At 51.9% G+C, this 24,789-nt stretch overlaps 1 protein-coding gene across 1 annotated transcript; it reads right to left on the minus strand.

Annotated features, from left to right (window-relative positions):
• Positions 1-4,450: 4,450 nt before the first annotated feature.
• Positions 4,451-8,223, minus strand: SOX18 (SRY-box transcription factor 18). The gene is made up of 2 exons (XM_030533768.1): positions 7,668-8,223; positions 4,451-6,520 (listed from the first exon to the last, which is right to left on the minus strand). Exons 1-2 carry the CDS (start codon positions 8,077-8,079, stop codon positions 5,670-5,672), a joined length of 1,263 nt encoding a protein of 420 aa, XP_030389628.1. The 5' UTR covers positions 8,080-8,223; the 3' UTR covers positions 4,451-5,669.
• Between the last annotated feature and the right edge of the window lie 16,566 nt (positions 8,224-24,789).

Here is a 24,789-nt window from a genome sequence, read left to right on the forward strand (position 1 = left end):
AAAGTAATCTGGGATTCTGTTGAGGTTTAAAATTACAAGGGGAAATCAACTGGAAGGAGACATAGCTTGAGGTAGGTTGTATCTTGGCCTACAGCTATATGGCTGGATCCAACTCCCATTGAAATCAATGGCAGTTGAATCTGACCCATAAAGAAGTTGTGGTTTTGGGATCCAGATCTCAATGAGAAACCTTCATAGCTATCCATGGATCCCACAAAAAGGGGAGACTGGCCCAAATGTCAGGAGGGAAAGTCTATGGGGAGAGCATGGTCAGGAAGGACTCAACCACACTGAGACAAACTCAGCACTCTCAGTGTGGGAGAAGTGAAGAGTAAATCTGGTTCCTCCTACAGCCATTTGGATAGTGGACAGGGAAGGCAGATGCTTTTGCTATACTTCTAGTTATGAAGAGCCAAAGTATTGTCTATTGATTAGAATGCAAGCTTGACATGGAATCCTGCCTTCTTCCACCTCTACTGCTGAATTTGCTGCTACCTTTGCCAAGTCACCTTTCTAGGGAAACAGAGATAACAATGTAAAAGCAGCAAAGAGTCCTGTGGCACCTTATAGACTAACAGTATATAAGAGAGAACAATATTATCCTCTTCCCCTACCAGGCATATTGTGAAGGCTTAACTCCTTAAAGCCACTTGTGCACAGTATTCTTACTGATCAAGACAAGGCATTTGTCACCAAAGGGGTTAGACAGAAATCTGCGACTGACATGAGCTCTCCTAGCCTTTCATCTGCCATGATGCTGTGGATTTGTTTTCCTCCTTCTTCCTTCTTTCTCTGATCTTGGGCAGGGCTGCGGGTGGGTGGGTGTGGGGCTTAGCTTTGCATTGTTCATGGTATTGGTTGCGATTATGCTTCATTATTAACAAACACACACATGCCTTATCAAGGACACAGGACTGGCAGAGCCTCTGCTGCTTTGATGTAGAAGAGAGAGCAGCCTTTACTGTAATATGTGAGATGGAGTTAGGGTGATGCATAAGGAGCAATGGCTCATTTGTCATAAGCCCTGCTGGGCTGTGGGATACGCCTTTGAGAATTCAGGAGATACCCCACCTACGTGAACAGCAACTAATCTTCAGTCAGGCCCATGAGCTGATTGTCATTTAGTTGGACGGGGGGTGTTGCGTTCTTGTCACTATCATCTCCCTGGCTGAACCTGCGGGTGAAAACGCTCTGCTACCACCAGGCATGCTGCTGCCTGGGGACTCAACCTTCCGTTGGGTGTGTATCCAGGAGAGCTCTCTCACTAGGGGCATGGGTAAGAGAATGGTGCAGCTGAGATGATTCGGTAGGAGAATGATCCTGCAAGGAGACCTGCTAACGCTGTAGATGGGGCTCCTGGGATGGGTTGGACTAAGTGACCGTAAATCACCCCAGCTTCTTTCCTGGCAGTGGTGATTTGAGCTACACCTTTTGGTGGCTGACTAGGGAGAAGACACCCCTATGAATACAGAACAACTCACCTGATGGAAACTTTACATCCTTACAAAAGCCACATTCCTCTGCCTTCCCAGAGCTGCACACCCATCGTGAGGGAAGCATGCCACTGTGTGTGGGACAGGGGAAACTGGCTGCGCAGAAGTAATGATCTATAATGATGTTTACAAAACACTTTAGGTTGCTTAGTGACTTGATCAAGACTTGAGCGCAGGCGGTCAAAGAAAGGCCTTAATAGCAGAACAGACAGGTACTGGGGTGTTGCAAGTGTTATTAAAGAGTAAGGGCTATTATCAGTGCCTAACACTAACACAGAAGGCCAGGTCTTCAGCGGCAGTCAATTGCCATAATACCACTGAAGTCCATGGAGCTATGGAGACACCAGCTGAGGATTTGGCCCAGCATGTATGAGAGATAGTGTGTGGGTGGGGCGGGGATTGTTTTGTTGCAAGTACCTTTGTGTTGAAGCGCATGGAGCTGGCAGGGACTGCATCATTCAGTGTTGTGGTGGAATAGAGATTTAAATATCTTAAGTCTCAAATGGCCATTTATGGCCATTAAAACACAGAAATGCACAGTATGATGTCTAATGCTCTGTTGCAGAAATATTTCATAAAATCATAGACTTTAAGGTCAGAAGGGATCATTATGATCGTCTAGTCTGACCTCCTGCACAACGCAGGCCACAGAATCTCACCCACCCACTCCTATATTGAACCTCTAACCTATGTCTGAGCTATTGAAGGCCTCAAAAGCGCAGGTCCCCGTCAAGCCATTAACTTCAGTGGTGAGCCATTGCCAAGGAATTAAAAAGCCCTGGGATGTAGGAACAGGGGAAGAAGTGGGAATGAGGTTCAGTCTGTCTCTGACGTTTCCAAAGGAGCAACATGCACGAATGTCGGTTTGCATTGCCTCACACGGCACTTTCTCTGCTTCCTTTGGCTACCGACCTCCTGCATAGGAACAGAATTAGAGATGGGCCCAAGCTTCAACCTTTGGATCCAGATCTGAACTCTTCCAAGGTCTGGGGCAGTTCAGACCTGGGGGCTTGATTTGATGCATTATAGAGATATCAGTTAAGTGAGATTTGTGTGTGTGTGTCAGGGGCAGCGTTTTGTCCATCTAAAAAGAACATGATCTGGAGCCATGAAGCCGTCGGGGACTCTCTCCCATTATAAACAATGGCTAGAGTGAAGGAACACTTCAAATATCTGGCCAGTATAGTCTCTCTCCGCTAGGCTAGATGCATCCATCAGCTGACAAAGAGCGGCTTGCTCCATGTAGTTTTGCGGCTGTTAAGCTGCTACATCTTAAACAACACCAAAGTGATTAAAAGAACCTCACCCACATACAACACAGGGCCAGAAACCTGTATTTTGTTGTTCAATTCCTTTTGGTGAAGGGCTGCATGCCTTGAGGACTGAAGATGGAATACAAAGCTGGTCATCTACTCAACTCCAGCCATTGATAGTTAGCACATAGCAAAGCCAAGGTCTGAATGGGCCATGGACACTGAAGCATTATCTGTCCTCTAGAGATGTCCCCTCCAGCTCAAGATTAGGGCACATCGACGGGGCATCTGCTTCCCATACTGAGCCTTTTCTGCAGATAGGATTTGGTGACATTTTCAGAAGTGCCCGAGTCACACAGGCTCTTTTGAAGAGGTTACCCTGCATTCTTAGCATTGTGACCAGCATTCAATTGACAATGAAAATGCAGCGGAGAGGCATCTAATTATAATAGGCAAAGAATCATCTAGCTACGCTCTGGGATGGTGGAAGAATTAGCACAGCTTGCAAATCTAACAGTGGGGGGAAAGAAGGGAATTTTAATGGTAGAAAATGACTAGCATTTCCTCTGTGATCTAATCTACCCATTACCTTTCCCCTGTCAGAGCTCCAGGGCAGATGGGAGAGGGGCTGAGTGTGCTTTTCTTCTTTTTAATCACAGGAAGTGATCACATGGTAATATGCAAGGTACTTGGAAGCTCAGAACTGGAAAATAAGTCAGAGCTTGCTTTCTTCCTTCCAGACCGTTTCTGGGGACTAGAATGGGAATCAGCCTATATAAGGCTGTTTCCTTTCGCAGTCGTTTGTCCAGGCACACAGGATGCTTCCCATTTCTGTTTGTTTCAGACGGCGATCCTGGCACATGCTGGACACACCACTGGTGGCCATAAGCCAGCTCTCCCATTTAGCCTATGATGTCATTTTTCCATGTATTCCCCCCCCCCTTTTTTTTTTTTTACATACTGTATATGGAAACACAATGGAGTTCCTTTCTGTAATTAAATGGGAACAAACACTCAGTTCATTTATTGGAACTTCATGTAAAAAATGGGGCAGGACTTAGGCCTGTTAACACTAACGTGGGTCTGATTTAGGAGAACCTTGAAAAATTCATGTCATTTGTTAAATATCCATCTCCCCTAAAAGGCAAATCCCTGCCAACAACAACAAAAATCTTTCATCTCTTCATTTTTTTAAGTAGCCTTTTTGGGCTAAATCAATCTGGTTTAAATCACCAGCGTTCAATGAACCGATGCCGCTAGCAATTTATGCAACAGATTGGCATTTTCTTTTGTAAATATTCTGATGCAAATGCTGCACTTACCAGAAATAAATAGAACTAATTAAAGTGAGAGGCATAAAATAGGAACAATGGATAAGATTTGCTTTGGGGGACCCAAATGAATTTAACAATGGGTTGAAACAATGAAAAGCTGAAGTTCTAATGGGTGTGTAGGATCTTGGTGGAAGCTCTGTTGCCGGGAATGTTTTATAACTAGACTGAACAAAGCATTAGAAAATGCGTTACAAGGAACAAGCCTGCATTGGCTGGGCTAGAAGTCTTTTCCATTTGCAACGTTTATGGGCCCCATCCTTGCACTTTTTGACTCAAATGAGGATACGGGAAAAGCTTGTAGGGATCAGGCCATATATGATAGTGTACAGCCATGCTAGCAAAATAATAACCACACAGAGGCACACAAATGTCAAGAGAAGGATATCACATGTTTTATTAAATGTCATTTATCTGAGAACAGATGCTTTCCCCATAGAACATATCTTTCACACTTACAAAATGAGAAATTTAAGAGAGGGTGAGACAGCCATGAGGACTATGTCTGCTGACGTTCTCTGAGCACTAGCCGCCTTTCATATATCTTTGGAGAGCATTTACAAGGCTTCCTAGCGCTGGCGGGCAATACTATCGAAATTAATACAATTGCTAGGCTGTCAGGACATTAATCAAGTGATCCAAGAATCTGGAAATGGTTGGGACAACATGCATTTGCGGAAAATATGTGTTCACACAACAAGAACACAAGATGGAAATAATTATATGAAGATGTTTTAATAATGAACCAGTATGCTCTCCAGACAGATCTAGACAATAAAAATGTATGCAGTTCTATTCTGGGGGCAGGGGTAGGGAGTGTGCAGAATTCTAATCAATTCTTCAACAATATTGATATCTTAATTCCCTTTTCTCCCAATATTTCTTCTTTTAAAATCCAGCCTCGCTACATAAATGCTGTAGAACTCATGGATATCCTTTGATTTATTTTAAAAAAAAGTTTGATAATTAAAAAACCCCCAAACATTAAATATAATTTTATATATAAAAATGCTTAGTAAAAATATAGCCTCGTTGCCCAGTTAAAATATATTGCTGAGAATACAGTGAAAACTGTGCTAAAAACCACCTCTAACAGGCACCCAGTCTTAAAACAACCCCTTCAAAAATATCTCTAAGGTTTCCCATGCTATTTAGTTTGCCCTTCAGTTAAACATGGTCAATTTGAGCAGGTCCCATTGGCAGTTGTTTTAGACACGAATCACTGCAGTTTGTCTAAAGACACGGTAGAACAACCTGATCTTAGAAGTTACAGCTATGCCCGGCTGAAAACAATGTGTAAGAAGCTTTGCCATATTTTCCAGTCGGCACAGAGTTAAGAGATGGAGTGCCATAGGCCGACCTCTTGTCTGGGTTAACCCTCTGCGTTGGAAAATGCATCTATTTGTGTTATATAGTTATACAGTATATCAGTGATTTCAGCATGTTTTAAAAAAGCGATGCATTTAATGAGATACTCTAAATATTATGGAGCTCAATGGTTAAAGGAAGATGGCTTTTCTTTTTTTAAAGGAGACTCTGCACTGAAGGGTCATACGTTCTCCAGGGTGAGCACATCGTGCAGTGGGGCAGACCTAGCCTGTGATGCAGGAGCTATAGTAGACAGCACTGCTGGCATCAGACAATGCAGATATCAAACTGCTCTCCTCACAGGAGATACTTCTCGGAGTCACTTTGGACAGGGAGACATGGTAAGGGAGTCCTGAGGTTTCAGGACGAGTCCTGCTCATGTTCAAATACTGGTCAAACTCATTGCGGTCAACATCTGTCCAAAGCTCAGTTTGATTTAAGTGATCTACGCTGTCAACGTGATGGGCTTCGGGAGGGGGTGAGAGCTGGCCTAGATGGGCAGAAAGGATATTCTGCGGTCCAGAGCACATTTGGTTGTAGTACATGCTAGATGGATGGGGAGTCCTCATAGTATCAGCCAAATGTGATGGGGTCTGAGCATAGGGCAGTGCCATGTCCCGCCCCATGGGCTTCTCTGGGGGAAACTCCATCTGGTGATGGGGATGATAGCCTCTAAAGGGGATCATGCTGCAGTCATCCTGCATGTGAGGAGGGAAAAACGCTGGCTCGGTCTGTTCCAAGACATCCAAGGGAGACATCTCGGGAGTTGGCAAGCCGTAGTTCTCAATATCCGACCCCATGGAGTGGAGTTCTCTGAAGTGGTTAAGTGGGGGAGGCTGGTGATGGCCAGGCTGGCTGCCACTATGATGATTCATGCTGAAGCTGTCGCTGCACGGCTGGGAAAGGTTGTGGAGAAGGATATTGGGTTCCATCCTCTTGATTTTCTTGGCTTGCTTCTTCCTCCTTGGGCGGTACTTGTAGTTGGGATGGTCCTGCAGATGCTGAATTCGCAGCCTCTCTGCTTCCTCCACAAAGGGGCGCTTGTCGCCGGCACTCAGGGCTTTCCATGACTGGCCTGGAAAGGGGAAAGCACACCCCGTTAAAAGAGCTCATCCCTGCACCCTTCCTCCAGGACGCACAGACCTTTGCAAAGAAGCAACGCATGAAGCTACAAGAGAGGAAAATGCTTTGGAGGGCAGGAGGAAGGTCACATCCAGCATGTGGTTAAAAAACCGACAACATATAAACCTCCAATTTAACTCCCCTCTGGGGAGAGGGCTGAAAAGTGATGCCAAGCCCCCTACTCCCCAAAGAAAAGAAAAGAAAAATAGGGATTTAACTCTTTAGCCCTGCAGGGAAGCAGAGAGATGACTGCAATGGCCTACTAGGAGCCAAATTCTGCTGAGAATTCCAACGCTTTCTGGGTACAGGCATCCAGCTCCCCTCTGCAATGGGACACTGCACGCTGCCCCCCCCCCCAAAGGAAAATAAACGCCCACTGGATAGGAAAGCCAATAAGCAAATGTCCTTTGCAAGGCAAGAGAGGAGGCAGAGGGGCCATTGTACTGGAGAGTTAGCAACAGCAGCTGTTCCAGCCACCAAGCAGCCCGGCCCTAAGCCATGCAGTCTTCTTCAGCCTGACCCTGGCCCAGATCCAAAGAGGGGCGCCTGTTTCTATGCCAGTGGGTGCAGCCTGCCCCTGTCCCAGTGGGAGCAGCCGGTCTGGGTCCCAGAGGGTGCAGCCTGCCCCGGGTCCCATGTCCCAGTCAGACTGTCTCTATCCCAGGTCCCAGAGGGTGCAGTCTGCCCCAGGGGCCTGGGTAGGGTGACCAGATGTCCCTATTTTATAGGGACCGTCCTGATATTCGGGATAATTTATTCTATAGGCGCCTATTACCGCCACCCCGTCCCGATTTTTCACACTTGCTGTCCGGTCACTCTAGTCCCAGAGTGGGGGCGACCTGTCTGGGGTCCCGGAGGGGGGGGCGGCCGGTCCTGGGGTCCTGAGTCCTGGAAGGGGGGCAGTCCGTCTCAGAGGGGGGCAGCCGGTCCTGGGTCCCGTAAGGGGGGCAGCCAGTCCCAGGCCCCGGAGGGAGACAGCCTGCCCCAGGTGTCCCGGAGGGGGGACGGCCGGTCCCGGGGTCCCGGGCCCCTGAAGGAGACAGCCTGCCCCGGGTGTCCCGGGTCCCGTAAGGGGGGCAGTGGCTCGCCTCGCCGCTTACCCAACATCTTGCTCAGCACCGCGTTGTGCAGGTCCGGGTTCTGCTGCGCCAGCCGCTTCCTCTTGTCCTTCGCCCAGACCATGAAGGCGTTCATGGGGCGGCGGATCCGCGAATCCTCCCCCGGCTTCCCCTCGGCTCTGCCCGAGGTGGGACTGTATCCATACCCGGGATCCGGGCTCGGCGAGCGGCTGGGCGCTGACCCGAGCGCGCCTGGCTCTCCCCCCGCCGCGCCTGGGCGAAATCCAAAGCCGGGCTCGGGGCTGGGTGTCCGGCTGGAAGCGGAGTCTGCCCCCGGGGTCGGCTGGTAGGCGAGGCCGGGCTCAGCGGCGGGGGCCGCAGTGGGTCCCCATGAACGGCCGCCCCTGGGTTGCGATATCTCCTCTCTACAGTAACTGGGCTCAGGTCTATTCATTCCAGCTGGGCGGCCCTTTGGATCAGAACCGAGCAGTGCGGGGCAAAGGGGAGAAACCTGCGACCGGCGGCGGCTCAGAGGGTCCGGGGGAGCCAGGCACAGGAGCGTTCCCCTCCCGAAAAAAAACCAAACTTTTGGGACGCCGCGAAGCTGGAAGGGGTCAAATATAGCCACCCCCGGCCAATCAGCAACTGGGAGGCGGCGTCCCCGGGCTGCCTCGGGAAGCGCCGATTGGGAAGGGGGTGGGCTGGGGGGCCAGTTTGAAACCTTGGTTCCTTTCCGGCCGAGGAGCTCAGACTTGATTTTTTATTTTGCAAGCTCTGCTGGGTCGCTGAAATCCGCAGCGCGACAGACCCCCTTCCCTCCCGGCAAAGCAAGCGGGCAGGGGGGCGATTCCCTTTGCAGGGCAATTGGGATCCGCTCCGCTGCTGTGCGCGCCTTGCAGCCTGCGATGCGCCAGCCCTGTCTGGGCTCTCTGGCAGGTCGAGCGCAGCTGGCACTGCCGAGGGACCCGGTCCTGGGGAGACGTGTGTGGAGCTGGGTGACCAGATGTCCCGATTTTATAGGGACAGGCCTGATATTGGGGGATTTTTCTTATACCGGTGCTGTTACCCCCCACCTCCTGCCCCGATTTTTCATCCTTGCTATCTGGTCACTCTGCTGCCTAGGTGCCAGTAGGCGCCAGTATCTATATGCAGCTGTCCCTTTGCAGCAGCAGGGCAGAAAAAGCTCCGCTTCTGCCCAAACTGTGTATTTTACTGGAGTGTCCCGGGACAGAGAATGGATCGGCTTGAATATATTGTCCTCCAGTGCTGCCTGCCATCCGGCCCAGCGCTCGGGGGCACAGGCGAAGGGTCTCCCCGCTTCTATCTGCATCCAAACCCCGCTCTGCCTGCAAACTCTACCCCGGACCCCAGCCTGAAATCTGAAACTGAGCATTAGGCGGACTCCGGGCACCGTGTTGAGCAAGAGCTCGCAGCGGAGAGCAGCGGGGTATTGCATGCCACGGGGTGTGTGTGTCTGGAAGTGATTTGAAACAAGCCAATCTGCATTTAACCCTAAACAAAACAAAAGGCGCTTTTTTAAAGGAAAAAAAACACCCAATTTACCCTTCAATCTCGAGACAGAAACAACTGAGGTTTCAAACTCCATTTTCTGCCAGGTCCTGGGGTCCCTTGCTAAGATTTTGCAACAACGAATCAGCAGTGACTCAAGAAGACCCTGAAAGTTTCCAGCCCCCTGCCCTTCCCTCTCCTGCGCTGGCTTTCGGAGGAAGGGGGGACAGCTGTCTGTGCCCTGCGCTTTTTAGGGCGCGCACGTGGGCTTGCACCCCGGGGCTGGTAGCTGCAGAGAACTCCCGCTGTGCTGTTTTGCCGCCGGCAGAAAACCGCTGCCCTGGCCTAGGCCATGGGAGCAGAGAGGGGAACTGCAGTATGTTAGACCTGCCAAGGCCAATGCCTGTCCCTAAGCGAAAAATATACAACCTGAGGGGAAAACAGCCCGTGTATATCTGAAGCAACCCCAGCCCCTCTGCGGCCAGCAGCTTCCCCTCGCTGTTCACCCCAGCCCCTCTGCGGCCAGCACCTTCCCCTCGCTGTTCACCCCAGCCCCTCTGCGGCCAGCACCTGCCCCTCGCTGTTCACCCCAGCCCCTCTGCAGCCAGCAGCTTCCCCTCGCTGTTCACCCCAGCCCCTCTGCGGCCAGCACCTGCCCCTCGCCGTTCACCCCAGCCCCTCTGCAGCCAGCAGCTTCCCCTCGCTGTTCACCCCAGCCCCTCTGCGGCCAGCACCTGCCCCTCGCCGTTCACCCCAGCCCCTCTGCAGCCAGCACCTGCCCCTCGCTGTTCACTCCAGCCCCTCTGCAGCCAGCACCTGCCCCTCGCTGTTCACCCCAGCCCCTCTGCGGCCAGCACCTGCCCCTCGCCGTTCACCCCAGCCCCTTTGCGGCCAGCACCTGCCCCTCGCCGTTCACCCCAGCCCCTCTGCGGCCAGCACCTGCCCCTCGCCGTTCACCCCAGCCCCTCTGCGGCCAGCACCTGCCCCTCGCCGTTCACCCCAGCCCCTCTGCGGCCAGCACCTGCCCCTCGCCGTTCACCCCAGCCCCTCTGCGGCCCGCACCTGCCCCTCGCTGTTCACCCCAGCCCCTCTGCGGCCAGCACCTTCCCCTCGCTGTTCACCCCAGCCCCTCTGCGGCCAGCACCTGCCCCTCGCTGTTCACCCCAGCCCCTCTGCGGCCAGCACCTTCCCCTCGCTGTTCACCCCAGCCCCTCTGCGGCCAGCACCTGCCCCTCGCTGTTCACCCCAGCCCCTCTGCAGCCAGCAGCTTCCCCTCGCTGTTCACCCCAGCCCCTCTGCGGCCAGCACCTGCCCCTCGCCGTTCACCCCAGCCCCTCTGCAGCCAGCAGCTTCCCCTCGCTGTTCACCCCAGCCCCTCTGCGGCCAGCAGCTTCCCCTCGCTGTTCACCCCAGCCCCTCTGCGGCCAGCACCTGCCCCTCGCTGTTCACCCCAGCCCCTCTGCGGCCAGCACCTGCCCCTCGCCGTTCACCCCAGCCCCTCTGCGGCCAGCACCTGCCCCTCGCCGTTCACCCCAGCCCCTCTGCGGCCAGCACCTGCCCCTCGCTGTTCACCCCAGCCCCTCTGCGGCCAGCAGCTTCCCCTCGCCGTTCACCCCAGCCCCTCTGCGGCCAGCACCTGCCCCTCGCCGTTCACCCCAGCCCCCCTGCGGCCAGCACCTGCCCCTCGCCGTTCACCCCAGCCCCTCTGCGGCCAGCACCTTCCCCTCGCCGTTCACCCCAGCCCCTCTGCGGCCAGCACCTTCCCCTCGCCGTTCACCCCAGCCCCTCTGCGGCCCGCACCTGCCCCTCGCCGTTCACCCCAGCCCCTCTGCGGCCAGCACCTTCCCCTCGCCGTTCACCCCAGCCCCTCTGCGGCCAGCACCTGCCCCTCGCCGTTCACCCCAGCCCCTCTGCGGCCAGCACCTTCCCCTCGCCGTTCACCCCAGCCCCTCTGCGGCCAGCAGCTTCCCCTCGCCGTTCACCCCAGCCCCTCTGCGGCCAGCACCTGCCCCTCGCCGTTCACCCCAGCCCCTCTGCGGCCAGCACCTTCCCCTCGCCGTTCACCCCAGCCCCTCTGCGGCCAGCACCTGCCCCTCGCCGTTCACCCCAGCCCCTCTGCGGCCAGCACCTGCCCCTCGCCGTTCACCCCAGCCCCTCTGCGGCCAGCACCTGCCCCTCGCCGTTCACCCCAGCCCCTCTGCGGCCAGCACCTGCCCCTCGCCGTTCACCCCAGCCCCTCTGCGGCCAGCACCTTCCCCTCGCCGTTCACCCCAGCCCCTCTGCGGCCAGCACCTGCCCCTCGCCGTTCACCCCAGCCCCTCTGCGGCCAGCACCTGCCCCTCGCCGTTCACCCCAGCCCCCCTGCGGCCAGCACCTGCCCCTCGCCGTTCACCCCAGCCCCTCTGCGGCCAGCACCTTCCCCTCGCCGTTCACCCCAGCCCCCCTGCGGCCAGCACCTGCCCCTCGCCGTTCACCCCAGCCCCTCTGCGGCCAGCACCTGCCCCTCGCCGTTCACCCCAGCCCCTCTGCGGCCAGCACCTGCCCCTCGCCGTTCACCCCAGCCCCTCTGCGGCCAGCACCTTCCCCTCGCCGTTCACCCCAGCCCCTCTGCGGCCAGCACCTGCCCCTCGCCGTTCACCCCAGCCCCTCTGCGGCCAGCACCTGCCCCTCGCCGTTCACCCCAGCCCCCCTGCGGCCAGCACCTGCCCCTCGCCGTTCACCCCAGCCCCTCTGCGGCCAGCACCTTCCCCTCGCCGTTCACCCCAGCCCCCCTGCGGCCAGCACCTGCCCCTCGCCGTTCACCCCAGCCCCTCTGCGGCCAGCACCTGCCCCTCGCCGTTCACCCCAGCCCCTCTGCGGCCAGCACCTTCCCCTCGCCGTTCACCCCAGCCCCTCTGCGGCCAGCACCTGCCCCTCGCCGTTCACCCCAGCCCCTCTGCGGCCAGCACCTGCCCCTCGCCGTTCACCCCAGCCCCTCTGCGGCCAGCACCTGCCCCTCGCCGTTCACCCCAGCCCCTCTGCGGCCAGCACCTGCCCCTCGCCGTTCACCCCAGCCCCTCTGCGGCCCGCACCGGCCCCTCGCCGTTCACCCCAGCCCCTCTGCGGCCAGCACCTGCCCCTCGCCGTTCACCCCAGCCCCTCTGCGGCCAGCACCTGCCCCTCGCCGTTCACCCCAGCCCCTCTGCGGCCAGCACCTGCCCCTCGCCGTTCACCTCAGCCCCCCTGCGGCCAGCACCTGCCCCTCGCCGTTCACCCCAGCCCCTCTGCGGCCAGCACCTGCCCCTCGCCGTTCACCCCAGCCCCTCTGCGGCCAGCACCTGCCCCTCGCCGTTCACCCCAGCCCCTCTGCGGCCAGCACCTGCCCCTCGCCGTTCACCCCAGCCCCTCTGCGGCCAGCACCTGCCCCTCGCCGTTCACCCCAGCCCCTCTGCGGCCAGCACCTGCCCCTCGCCGTTCACCCCAGCCCCTCTGCGGCCAGCACCTGCCCCTCGCCGTTCACCCCAGCCCCTCTGCGGCCAGCACCTGCCCCTCGCCGTTCACCCCAGCCCCTCTGCGGCCAGCACCTGCCCCTCGCCGTTCACCCCAGCCCCTCTGCGGCCAGCACCTGCCCCTCGCCGTTCACCCCAGCCCCTCTGCGGCCCGCACCTGCCCCTCGCCGTTCACCCCAGCCCCTCTGCGGCCCGCACCTGCCCCTCGCCGTTCACCTCAGCCCCTCTGCGGCCCGCACCTGCCCCTCGCCGTTCACCCCAGCCCCTCTGCGGCCCGCACCTGCCCCTCGCCGTTCACCCCAGCCCCTCTGCGGCCAGCACCTTCTCCTCGCTGTTCACCCCAGCCCCTCTGCGGCCAGCAACTGCCCCTCGCTGTTCACCCCACCCCCTCTCTGGCTAGGTGCGTGCAGCCTAGTGCCTTCAGCACCTCCCCCGGGACATGTCCTTTCGCCCTCATCCCTCCACGGGCACCCCCAACACACCCACATCCTGCTCCAGGTGCCCTCAGAGGCTCTCTCTGAACGGGCAGTTTGTGCTGGTACCTCTGGGTGGCGTTTCATGCCTGCGGAGTGGCTAATCCCGGATCAGCTCGGGTCAGTCTGCGGGTTATTCCTGAACACCAGGGCGGTTTATGGGATAGGACTGAAAGTCAGGTAACCTAGAGCGATGCTGACAGGGACGTGGGCCTGCCCTGGTCAGAGGTGGCGCAGAGGGTCTGTCGGAATATTTGCAGCTGCCACTTTCTGTCCTTGGGCTGTAAGAGCAGGATCCAGCTGATCCCAGCTGTGCTGGAGTTTAGAGGGGAGCACGGAGCTGGGAGGGATGTGGGGAGGTTCCCATTCTCCCTTTGAGAAGTGGAGCCCAAGGAGCTACTCAGAATAGCCCCAATGCAGTAAAAGCCCAAAGCCTGTTCTCTGTGCGGTACCATAAATGTTAAAGACAAAAACTGTTTGGAGCATGAAAGAATAAACTGCCCCCTTCCTTTCAGTCTTCCAACAATAGCTGTGGAGGGCCTCGTCTGCTCTGGACACTGGTCTTGATTACAGCAAAGCTACCGGCCTAAGAGCACTACTGCAAACCCTTAGCATAGACAGGCAGAGCCACTGCTGGGGTGGAGTTTACCCCTGCCTGAAACCCGGCTAAAGGTGAAGATTGTGGTGTATCTGCTCTTTGCAAGACTGCAGCTGTACTGGCGTCTGGGCCTCCACGGCTGAGACTGGTGCAGGGTCCCAGAGATAAGATTCATTGACTGGGCCAGAGCGCAGGCAGCAGGGCTGATGCATTAGAATGGAGATTCCATGTCTCTGCAGCAGCAAAGCTGTAAGTGGTAGCTTGCCACTGAAACAAGTGTCTCTTTGGGTTACTGTCATTTTGGTAACTCCAGCACAGGACAATGTGCTATTATTTCCTTGTTTCAGTGGTATCAGGCCAGGAGCCATTTCTGCAACTATACATTTTGGGGCTGATGCCGTCTGGTCAATCTCCAGGCCAAGATGCATAGTAAACATGGCCATATATATTTTAAAGTATTACTAGCTACAGAGAGAGATTTTAGCCAAACACAAGCTCAAAACTCACTGCAAAACGCTGCAATCGTCACCATTTGTCTCAGCACAGCCTGGACCAGTGAAACCTAGCATAACAGAATAGCAAACCCACAGACAAACGGCGGATCCTGTGTTCATTCAAGTCAATAACAAAGCTCCCATTCGTGCAGGGTCAGGACCAAACTTTGCAAGGTTACAGCTGGACTGATACGTGACTTCTGTGAACAGAACCCTGTAACTCACCAAAATGCTGTTTCATGCAACAATCTCTCCACTATGGTTTTGGCCAGTACAATAGTATTGGCCCTGTTTCATGACCACATCTTGCAACAACCCCACCTTTTTCTGTGGCTTTGGGGACAGTGATTTATATCCCAAGTCTGTTGTGAAATCCTTGTTTTGGTCATTCCAAGTGTAATGCCTGACAGACCCTGGTCGTCAGTGGGCGGGATCCAACCTAGGACCTCTGGAGCCTAGTTCAGGAGCTAAAAGCCAACTGGCTGTTAGGTAAGACTATAAAGCAAACTCATTAATCTCTCTCTAAGTGGTCTCGGTTCCACTAGCTGGGACAGACCATCACACCCAGGAGGTGTGTGGGTTACATACTTCCCCTAGCTGAGGAAGCACATCCCCGGACTTCCCAGTAGAAATCCTGGATGAGCCTCTACTTGTAAAGCTGACAGACTCTGGTCATCGGCGAGTGGGATTGAACCAGGGACCTCTGGAGCGTCATGCAACCACCATGCCCGCTCTTGTAAAACCACACCCAGCATTGCTGTAAACCGTTGAGATCTCCCAGGCCATGTTAATACCCCAGTGCGTGTGATCTACAGCAACATTGGGCTTGTGTAGCACACCCCACAGGCAGATATTTCAACTTGCTCCATTGGGACGCTCAGCAGAACTACGGTTCACGGCTTTTGTTTGTTGGATTGCGAGTGTACTCCTAATCCATCAAAGTGCTTTGGGTGATGCTGGCTATGCTGCACCTGTCTGGGCAGACCTCTGCTCATGGCAGCCTGGGGTGGAGCATGGACATAATAAATGATTGCTACTTATTGCCACATGGGAGATCGGCACCTTTCAGACAGTATTGTTCAGCATCAGACTACTTCTGGGCAGCCCACCCCTCCACTTTTGGACGGGAAGCCAGAAATACTGAGCTAGATTTTCAAAAGCACTTGGCATGCAAGGGATTGGGACACACTGCCTGCTGAACTCTTTGGAAAATCTGTCCCACTCTTTCTCTGTGTTGCTGTGTCCACACACACCTGGGCAGGTGGGTTCATGCCAGGTGGTGTGAGGTTTCTACGGATAACAATCTGCACAATGGAAATGCCTAATTTAGACATTTTTCATCTGTTCGATTGGCTAGATTAGAGAGGAGGAGAGCCAGAGAGGGAGGGAAAGGAGGAGGGCAGGCAGAACAGGTGAAGGAAGAAGGAGGCAGACAGAAGAGGAAATGAAATATGACAAAGGCAGGAAAGCAGACAGAGGAAGGAGCGGGGAAGGCTGCAAACAGAGTAAGGGAACCAAAAACTTTCGACTGCTGCTGGTGCCAGACACAGTCACGGTAACACGGCCTGAGTCAGCCAACTTCGCCCAGGCCCAGCGACTGCACTGGGATCTGTGCCCGTCGGGGATGGCTACGTGGGCAATGTCTAGCCTGCCTTGACTTTCACCCTCGCCAAGGCCAGCGCGGGTAAATCATCCGAGCCCAGCAGACACCCGGCTTGGGGTGTGACATAAACACACAGTCCGTGCTCCTATCGCTCCTCTGGCCTCTTAACTTTCACTGGGGAAAAACAAAAATCCACCCCCACCCCCAGCTCCAGTGTATCCAGATATACACACATGGCACCTCCCACGCACCAGAAGGAGAAAATAAATAAAACCCGGCTGAAAGTGGGGGGTGGGAGACAGCGCCAGAGAGACAGGCAGCCGGGGAGGGAGAGGGAAAGCCACTGGGGGGGCTGCCCTGGGCCCTCCAGCTTCTCACAGTTCGGATTCGTAGCAGCGTATGGAGAGGAAATGTTGGATATTCCTGGGCAGAGATAAGATCATTGTAAAAGCCAGCTGGGTGACCTCTCCCATCACCCGCCTCACCAGGGCTGGCGTCTGAGGAGCTGGCCCTTAGCCCAGCAGCCGCCACTCTGCACAGGGCTTTTTTTTTTTTATTGGGCCCTTGGATTTCTCTCTCCCCTGACCCCCTCCCCGCTGCCCCGGTTTCCCTTTATAGACTCCTGTGCTTCAGCGAGCTCCAGCACCACACCTAGGAGAGGAAGTTTGGCTGGGGATGCAGACTCTGTGGCTGAAATGCTCTTTAAACACAAAAGTTTTTTTTTCCTGAGTTCCCCCCTCCCTCCCCATCCCCCCTCATCTTTCGCGTTTCTGATTATTTGTCAAAGCGGCTGACGCTGGGGCTGCCATCAAGCTCCCACCAGTCTAAAAATAGGCCCAGCACCTCCTGCCTGCTCCAAAGGCAGTTGGAGCCCTCCAGAGTCTTTGGGAAACGGCACTGTAGGAGAATAGGCAGGGGAGGAAGGCCATGGGCAGGAGGGCTGGTCAGGGAAGCTAACTCATGCTATTATTTATGATTATTTGGTTTGAGGTAGTGCTTAGGAGGCTAGTTGTGGAACATGGCAGCAGTGCACTAGGTGCTGTACAAATACAGAACAAAAAGACAGTCCCTGTACCCCACACCCTGCAAGACTAACAATCTATGTTAAAAACAAAAGGCAACAGGTGCAGTCAGACAGACAGACGAGGTAGCCCAAGGAGCCAATGATCTCAAAGCACTTTCCCAAGAAAGGTAAAAGTCATTAGCTTCATTTTGCAGATTGGGAAACTGAGGCACAGAGTGCTGAAGTAAGTTGTCCAAGGTCAACCAGCAATGGCAGTAGCAGAGCCAGGAACTGAAGGCAGGCCTCCTGAATTCAACACCACTGCCAACAGTGGACTAGTATTCGTCATATCAAAATCATTCAGGAGTCACTCCCGATTCCTGAAAATGGATACATTGTTTGTAAGGATTCCCCAACAATGTTCCGACTCTGGGTGGGTTCAGGAACCCCTGCATGAATCATTCACTCCAATTATTCACAGTCCGGGGTGTGGGATTGTTTCACATGGTACTGCTTCTACTCTCTGATTGGATGGGCAAAACTTTTAACAGGAGGATATTTATTAATAATTTATTATTAATAATTTATTACTATTACTTCATTATTGGTTAGCATTATATTGAAGTAACACCCAGAGGCTAAAAAACTCAGGGCTGTATTGTGGTAGGTGTTGTATAGACATAGAAAGTCTTTAGACCAAAAAGCCTAAAAGATGCGATAGTTTCACTCTCCCCTGAATTGCAACCCCCTCTGGGGTAGAACATGGTAGCTCTTTAACAGCACGTAACAATACTATACAACATGCTAGGGAGGAAATAAAGAAGATTAATATAGCCAGTGATAACTTTAGGGGGATTTAAGTAAGAGTTAATTATCTGAGTTTGAAGTTAATTGGGAAACTGGGGTTAAGACACCCCTGCTCGTGTCATGAGACAATCCACAAGGCTGTACTGGATGATGCTGATTGCTGTTGGGATGAGGGCATGACTGACCTTTGATTAACTGAATATCCACTAACCAGAGTTTGGTTATTCTGTGCATGGCATAAGACAGTATGCAGTTTGCAGTAGAGTAGACATTGGAGCTGGACTGCTGTGATCCCAATCTTCAGACCTGCTGGGCTTAAAACCTGGGATCTGCAGATATACAGAGTATTAACAGGGCCTTCCACAGACTTACTTGACCCCAGCACCTCTCCTGTCCCCTACTTTCTCATTCATGCACCAACCTATCCCCTACATCTGAGCTCCAGCGGAACCAGCAGACTCTGTTGGTCTCGTAGTCTGTATTGGTTGCCCTGGTATTATGATCAGCAATATGTACTTTATCTTTTTCTAAAACAAATATTTCCAAAAGACATTTAAAAGGAAAGGCATTTCCTGGAGAACAAATTGCTCAGAAGTCCAAGACTATTTATAAGCCTCGTAGAGAAGTTAAAAGATGAAACACAGCTAAAGTGGCCAGTTAGGTGAGGACAAATTCACCCCTAATGACACTCATTTGACTCCCAGCTGAGTTCCATTTGGCCCCCGCCTTTTAGGGTCAAACTTTTCAGCCAGCTTCCAATTTTTCATGCCTATTTCTGCATGTGCTATTGTTGTGACCACTTTTTTGTGGGTACAAACCCCACACTAGCGCACTGTGCCCGTGATGGATGACTAACTTCCTGGTGTGCAAATGCTGAAATCAGTTTGCCCACCAGGATGTGGTAACGTTGGACACCAGAGTCAGCTGATCACTGCAGAGGGGGAGCAGAACGGGAGGCCAGGACTGGCATGCTTGTCCTTTTTAGTCTGACCTTCCTTCTCTGTAGCTTCTCCAATCCTTGCTTCTGGAGGTGGAGGGAATTCCATACCTGGCAAATGTAGCCTGGCTGACCAGAGATGAAAACCTGCATGGTGAAAAGGTGACCAATGGTGGTGACTCCAGATGAAATTCCAAGAACTTTGATTCCTGAGGACAGGAGAGGAGCTGTCTCCAAGGTCCATTCTATCCCTTGGTCTCTCCACTGAGGCAGCCAACAAAGGGCCAGTTAGTGGGATTTGATAATGTGCGCATCTGCTCAATCAGCCCTGGCCGGAGACATAAGAACATAAGCATGGCCATAGTGGCCAGACCAATGGTCCTTCCAGCCCAGTATCCTGTTATCTAACAGTGGCCAGTGCCAGATGCGTCAGAGGGAATAAACTGAACAGGTAATCATCAAGTGATCCATCCTCTGTTATCCAGTCCCAGCTTCTGGCAGTCAGAGGCTTAGGGACACCCAGAGCATGGGGGTGCATCCCTGACCATCTAGGCTAATAGCTACTGATGAACCTGTCCTCCATGAACTTATCTAATTCTTATTTGAACCCAGTTGTACTTTTGGCCTTCACAACATCTCCCTGGCAATGAGTTCCACAGGCAACAAGTGTGCATTGTGTGAAGAAGTATTTCCTTATATTTGTTTTAAACCTGCGGCTTATTAATTTAATTGGGTTTATGTGTTCTGTGAAGGGGTAAATAGCACTTCCTTTTTCAAGTTCTCCACACCATTCATGATTTTATAGACCTCTATCATATCCCCCCTAAGTCATCTCTTTTCTAAGCTGAACCGTACCAGTCTTTTTAACCTCTCCTCATATGGAAGCTGTTACACATTCCTAATCATTTTTGTTGCTCTTCTCTGTACTTTTTCCAATTCTAATATAACTTTCGAGATGGAACGCCCAGAACTGCACACCGTATTCAAGGTGTGGACGTACCATGGATTTATATAGTATCATTATGATATTTTCTGTCTTATTATCTATCCTTTTTCTAACGATTCCTAACATTCTGTTCGCTTTTTTTGACTGCTGCTGCACATTGAGCAGATGTTTTCAGAGAACTATCCCTAATGACTCCCAGATCTCTTTCTTGAGTGGTAACAGCTAATTTAGACCCCATCATTTTGTACGTATAGCTGGGATTTGTTTTCCAATGTGCATTACTTTGCATTTATCAACGCTGTAGTTCATCTGCCATACTGTTGCCAGGTCACCCAATTTTGTGAGATCCTTTTGTAACTTTTCACAGTCAGCATTGGACTTAACTACCTTGAGTAATTTTGTATGGTCTGCAGAATTTTCCCCTTCTCTTTTTACCACTCTTTCCAGACCATTTATGAATATGTTGACCAGCACTGGTCCTGGTACAGACCCCAGGGGACACCACTATTTACATCTCTCCACTGTGAAAACAGACCGTTTATTCCTACCCTTTGTTTCCTATCTTTTAACCAGCTTCTAATCCACGAGAGAACCTTCCCTCTTAGCCCAGGACAACTTACTTTGCGTTAGAGCCTTTGGCAAAAGACCTTGTCAATGGCTTTCTGAAATTCCAAGTACACTATAGCCACGGGATCACCTTTGTTCACATGTCTGTTGGCCCCGCTCAAAGAATTCTAATAGACAGGTGAGGCATGATTTCCCTTTTCAAAAGCCATGGTGACTCTTCTCCAGCATAGGTCATCTAGCTGTCTGAGAATTCTGTTCTTTACTATAGTTTCTATCAATTTGCCTGGTAATTGCCAGGATCACCTCTGGAACCTTTTTTAAAAATTGGTGTTACATTAGCCATCTGCCAGTCATCTGGTACAGAAGCTGATTTAAGCGATAGGTCACATACCACAGTTAGACCCTCCCAAATACATTTTGCATGGGCCACCAAACTGTCACCGAGGGTCTGTCCACACTGCAGTTAAAGATCCGTGGCTGGCCCTTGTCAGCTGACTTGGACTGTGGGGCTGTAAAATTGTGGCATAGACATTCAGGCTTGGGCTGGAGCCCTAGCTCTGGGACCCCGACCTGAGCCCAAATGTCTACACACAGTTTTGCAGCCAGAGCCCTGTGAGCCTGTCAGCTGACACGGACCAGCCCCAAGTGTAGACAGATCCCAAACATCATGACTTTGGTCACTACAAATCTGGGTCAGATTTGACTCAATAATTTAGGGAAAGGCTGCTCGATCTCTGAGCTGAGCTATCCGCCACACACACACATACTGTTTGTTCTAACAGTATCTTTGTTATAGATATAAAACAAACAGCAAAGCTCTCGTCTTCCACTCAGATTGTAAGCTCTCTGAGGCAGGGGCTGCCTTTTTGTTCTGTCTGCACTTAATGCAGTGGAGTCTTGTTTCATGACTGGGATTCCTAGGTCCTAGGATCATACATACAAATAAATACATAACTCCCAAGGAAGAGTGTGTCCCAAGACACCTTCTGAGCACTGGCTTGCCCCCAGGAAAAGGGAGCCTCAGCCTTTGCAGCACAGAAACTAGGCACCAGTCACAAGGAAGTGGAGAAAGTTTTCTCCTTCTATGTAAGAAATCAAAGTCATCCTCGTTTATACAGGAATCCCACTGTAACCAAAAATCCCTATTGTCTGAGCAAGCGAAACCCACAGCTAACCCAAAAGAGCTGTTGTGCTGCCCATACTCCACCCACCAGACAGCTGGAGCAATTGTCCCAGGAACAGAGGATTCAGTTTTGCATCGCTTGCATTTCAGAATAGCCTCTGTTGCACTCAGGGAAGCCTCAACTCTCACCTGAGGAAAACATCTTTCTTGCTTCCATTGGACATTCGCAGAATTATTTGCCTTTAGAAATTCTCTTCTGGCACAGACTCTGCTGCTCTCCTCTCCAGCACCTCATCAGCAGTCTGCCCACAAAGACTCCACTGCCTGATTTTCAGAGGCACCGAGCCCACTGAATTCAGCACTTCTTAAAATCAGGCCCTCAAGCAAGGGGTTGCCATGACTGCTCCAACTGCCTGTCCAACTGTAACTCAGAGTACAGCCAGCCAGCAATCTCTCACTCTAAACGGGCCCCTCTCACCAAGCTGGAAACTGAGAAACTCATCACATTTGTGACCTGTGTTTCAGTGCTGAGATAGTACTAAACACCCCTTGCACTGTGTCGACTCTGTGTGTGTGGGACTGAATGGGCTGGGTATTTCTCAGTGACATAGCCGAGGTGCATGTGGGAGTGATGTCGTGATTCCATATTTTCAAGGCCTCGACTTGGCCTAGATTTGTGAGCCAGCAGTGTTGCGTGCAAAGACAACTGTGCATGTAGAGGGTTTGGAATTGAACAGAAGCCGAGAGAGAGTTTGCATGTGCAAATTCTATCCCAAGTGCAAATGCCGAAAAATGCTGGTCCGTACAAAGTTGCACAGGCACAAGCAGAAGCCATGCTTTGAAAGCGTGGCCCTGTGTATTTAACTGGATGGGGCAGAAATAAAAATGGGGGTCGGGGGTGACTGCGTAGGTATGTGTATATGTGACTGAACGGTGTATGTCAGGGGTTCTCAAACCTCATTGCCCCAGGACCCTCTTCTGACAACAAAAATTACTACCCAACCCTGGGGCAGGGGGACCGAAGCCTGACCCCACCCAAGCCCTGCCAGCTCAGCAGAGGGGTGTGGGGAAAAGCCAAAGCCCAAGCCCCATCGCCCTGGTCAGTGGGGCTCGGGCTTTGGCTTCAGCACCGGGTGGTGAGGCTTGGGCTTGGGTTTTGGTCCCAGATTCCAGCAAGTCTAAGCCAGTCCAGGTGACCCCATTAAAACGGGATCACTACCCATTTTGGGGTCCCGACCCACAGTTTGAGAACCACTGGGGTATGTTATGGCCACAATGAGCGCTTTGGAAAATTCCACCCATTATGTTTCTAACTAGTTTGCCAAGTGCTCTGATTATGAATAGTGCCACTCAGGTGCTAAGTCCCACGGTGTGTGATAGCATTGTGTAAGGGGGGGTGTCGATGTGCATCAGTGTATATGATAGGGGGGGTACATGTGAGTCTGACTGGGGTGCGTGTGTGCTTTTTTGAACAGTCATTTGTGTTTGTGTTTATTTTAGTATTCAGAGCTCATCACCAAACCAGCCCAGCATTTCAGCAAGGAAAGTATTAAATTTCCCCCAACCATTTCCAGACTCCCATAAACACATTTTTGTTTCAGCATTAATGAATTACCTCAATGCATAGCCAGCCGCATGCCAAATACGTGGACACAGATTGCAGAAAAGCCACTGAGAAACAGAACTGGCTGCCATTCAACAGCTCTGATTGACACAATTTATTTTCTTGATTACAGCACAAAAATAAGTTCTAGGCACAGCATCCCATACAGGCAGGAGAAAGCATCTGGTCCACACTGAAACATTTCAAATGTTCATTTGCTATGCTTGACTTTTTTTTTAATTGTTGGCAGAAAATACTATTTATTAGTATTTGTACAAAAGATACACACTCCTGAGTTCCTTGAACAGACAGGACTCTGCTGACTTGGCTGCTTTGAGTCTGTTAAGTGGCTCTGGGTGTGCAAGAAAAGCAGGAAAAGACCTGCCAAATCAACGGTGCCATCATCCTTGAGACTTTTGCATAACCGAGTTTGTAAAATTGGTTGAGTTTGTACAATCCCAAGCAGTCTTATAGGAGCTTCTGTACTTCTTATCTGTGTAAACTTGAAAACTTGTCTCTCCCGTCAACAGAAGTTCATCAAATAAAAGATATTACCTCACCCGCCTTGTCTCTCTAATATCCTGGGACCGATACAGCTATAACAGCACTGCGTACATTACAGGAGCTCAGTTAATTATATTTATCTGCTGCAATCTTGAAGGAAAAAAAAATCTTTGCATGGACCACTTTCAGGAATAGCTGTTCAAAAGTGTGTCCCCTGCCTTGTGCATGCATAGCCTCTGATGGACATACCCAAAGGAATTATATATGCACATCAATGTGTACAAAGCCCACCTTGCTTGTGGGTTTGGGGAGCAGCGTGAACAGAAAAGCACACATCTGTTTTCATAAAATCTTTTCCTAAAACTGTTTACACAGAAGTGAAGCTGCTGGAGAGGAAAGCAGGACCAGTTTAAGTGCCTGATATCACTCCTCTGCATGCTAAGACTTTTACAATAGGTGGTTTCCCATCAATCTTTGTATCGTTTTGTAATATGTTGAACACTTATGTCCATGCAATACACATAGACCAATGCCCACACGCACAAACAGTCCTTCTGCCACTAATCTACAGTAAGAGAAAGGTTTGCTGTGGACTGTTTTTCCATAGAGAGATAAAGTGAGAGAGGTAAAGACTTTTATTTGACCAATTTCTGTTGATGAAAGACACAAGCTTTCGCTCTTACACAGAACTCTTCTTTAGATTTGGGAAAGGTACTCAGAGTATCACAGCAAAATACAAGGTGGAACAGAGAAGGAGTTAACACATGTTGCAAGAGACCATTCAAAGTGAAGTGGGCAGCTAACTCCTCTACAGTCTGGGATAAAGGAGAGTTAGTAGGTTACAGATTGTTGTAATGAACCGTAAGTCCAGAATCTTTATTAAGTCCATGATTTTTGTCATCTAGCAGAGCTGTGAATTTACATTCCCAGGGTCATCTTTTGAAGAAGTTGCATAGTTTTCCTTTGCGGATGAGGACTGGGAGGTGAGCTGTGCAGTGAGTGTTTTGTGAAGAGTGCTCACCTACAGGCAACACGGTGTTTTTGTCCTTTACCATTTTTCTGCGTGAGTTCACTGGAGAGCACATTGATTGTCTCGTTTCACCCACGTAGTTGTTCCTGGTGGCATTTAGTGCACCGGATGAGGTGCACCACATGTTGTGTGATAGGCATATGTAAGATCCATGGATCTTGGAAGGTGTGTTGGGTGGGTATTGATCAGTGGAGCTATGTCGGCAGGTTTTGCATGTTATGGTAGGGGCTGAGTTGATGTACCCTGGTCTGTGGGGAGTTTGCCTCTGATGATGAGCCTGGTGAGGTTGTTTTTTCTTAGCACATTGTACTCCAGTACACTGGTCTCGTAAAGAGCTCCCCTCCCTTTCTGCTGACAGCAAAGTCTCTTTCACGCCTGGTAGTGTCAGATCAGGTGATTTGCCAGAAAAGAACACCTCCCCCTTCTTATGTGGCAAACCTTCTCTCCTGGGCTCTGCTCTGAGAGTTTCCTAATCGCCA

Source organism: Gopherus evgoodei, chromosome 14, assembly GCF_007399415.2.
Source record: "Gopherus evgoodei ecotype Sinaloan lineage chromosome 14, rGopEvg1_v1.p, whole genome shotgun sequence".
Classification (NCBI taxonomy): domain Eukaryota; kingdom Metazoa; phylum Chordata; order Testudines; family Testudinidae; genus Gopherus; species Gopherus evgoodei.

Bases quoted from the DNA above. Each gene is read 5' to 3' on its own strand.
- SOX18 (XM_030533768.1), bottom strand. From the start codon at position 8,079: ATGAATAGACCTGAGCCCAGTTACTGTAGAGAGGAGATATCGCAACCC. The intron at 6,521-7,667 runs GTAAGCGGCGAG...TCCCCTTTCCAG, and splicing joins GGTGCTGAGCAAGATGTTGG to GCCAGTCATGGAAAGCCCTG.